General features: G+C 51.7%; 1 protein-coding gene across 1 annotated transcript in view; it reads left to right on the forward strand.

The window, feature by feature from the left end:
* LOC102427124 (E3 ubiquitin-protein ligase HERC2-like) overlaps positions 1-1,810 on the forward strand; it is a 43,169-nt gene that overhangs the window by 2,867 nt on the left and 38,492 nt on the right. Inside the window, exon 2 of the mRNA XM_014450183.2 lies at positions 1,360-1,497. Within this exon, the coding sequence (XP_014305669.2) occupies positions 1,360-1,497 (138 nt within the window). The remainder of the gene's footprint in view (positions 1-1,359; positions 1,498-1,810) is intronic.

The raw sequence follows: 1,810 nt of genomic DNA on the forward strand, positions 1-1,810 counted from the left end.
CGAGCCCGCAACCCGGGCATGTGCCCTTGACCGGAATCGAACCTGGGACCCTTCAGTCCATAGGCCGACGCTCTATCCACTGAGCCACACCGGCCCGGGCCTCCTGTTTAATTTTTAAATAGAAGCAATGAGAACCAACACCTCTGTCTTGTTCCTGGGGTGAGAGCCCCCCGTCGTTCACCGCCGCCTCAATGTGAGCCGTGGGTTTTCCTGGGTAGATGTCACTGGTCAGCTTGCGGAAGGGCACCTTCCGTTCCTCGCGGGCGGCCTGCGGTTGTCACGAAAGGGCACTTGTTGGTTCACTGTTCTTTTCCTGGGGCTAACGAGGCCCCCACGCTCGTTCTGTCCTTCTGGCCTATGGGCGGTGTGTTACCGGGGTTGGTGTTGATGTATGACACCCACGGTGTGTTCCTGCTCCGGCCTCAGGGATATTCTCACTGCCCTGCGGTGTCTCCCCAGGCCCTTTCCCTACATAACGGCGTCCTGTGTCATTTCCGAACGTGGGTGAATTTCCCCCCGTTGTGTCTCTGTTCGTCTCTACTTTCATTCCCGTGTGGTTGGAGAACATAAGTTTGGGTGGTTTCCATAATTTTAACTTTATTTGGGGTGTGTTCTGTGTGTCCTAGTACATGGCTCGTTCTGGGAGGTGCTCCCTTTGTCCTGAAGGAGAACGTGTGTTCTTGCTATTGGTCAGGGGTGATCTCTACAGAGACCTGTTAGTTGAATGAACATCTGAAAATAATGTAGATCGAGCCCCGCTGGCGTGGCTCAGTGGTTGAGCATCATCCCATGCACCAGGAGGTTGCCGGTTCGATTCCCGGTCAGGGCACATGCCTGGGTTGCAGGCTCAATCCCCAGTGTGGAGCGTGCAGGAGGCGGCCGATCCATGATTCTCCCTCATCATTGCTGTTTCTATCTCTCTCTGCCTCTCCTTTCCTCTCTTGAAAATCAATTTTTAAAAAGTGTATCTATTATTTTTAAAAAGATAAATAAATGTGTCTTTCCAGAGACCTGGATGGTCTCATTCTGGGGAACAGTGGACGGTGTGGTGGGCGGGTCTGGGCCTGGGAGCTGGTGAGACCCTGACCCCCCGTCTTGGGGGTCAACAACAGCTTGGCTCTCGGCGGGGAAAGAAATAAGACAGCAAGACAGCGCCTGTGTGCTGTGTCCACACAGCTGATGGCCAGGCCAGTGGCCTTTGCCCATCCATTTTTGGGGTGCCTGTGTGTTCAGGAAAATTCAGAGAGCAAGGAGACCCTAAGATTTTAGTACGTGAAGTGGTCAGAATGACAGGTTTGCCTGGGATGCTTTGTAAAACCCACATCTTCAGGTGTGCTCACACTTGCTCCGTGTGTTTAGATGGCTACCCCAAAGAAGAAATGATCTACAGGTGGAGGAAGAACTCCGTTGAGACGGCTAACCAGAAGTCCTGGCGGCTTTATCAGTTTGACTTCATGGGCCTCAGGAACACCACGGAAGTCCTGACCACATCTGCAGGTAGGAATAAACAGGAAAAGGTGTGGCTCTCGGAAAAAAAAAAGAAGAAAAAACCATGGAACCTGGCCGTGTGGCTCAGTGGTTGAGCGTCCAGCCATGAACCAGGTCACGGTTCGACTCCTGGTCAGGGCACATGCCCGGGTTGCGGGCTTGATCCCTAGTAGAGGGCGTGCAGGAGGCAGCTGATCAATGGTTCTCATTGAGGTTTCTCCCTCTCCCTTCCTCTTTGAAATCAATAACAAATATATTTTTTAAATCAATGGAAAAACTATCCTCAGGTAAGGACTAACACAACTATATATATATATATATA

The sequence above is a fragment of the Myotis lucifugus genome, unplaced genomic scaffold, assembly GCF_000147115.1.
Source record: "Myotis lucifugus unplaced genomic scaffold, Myoluc2.0 scaffold_1807, whole genome shotgun sequence".
Classification (NCBI taxonomy): domain Eukaryota; kingdom Metazoa; phylum Chordata; class Mammalia; order Chiroptera; family Vespertilionidae; genus Myotis; species Myotis lucifugus.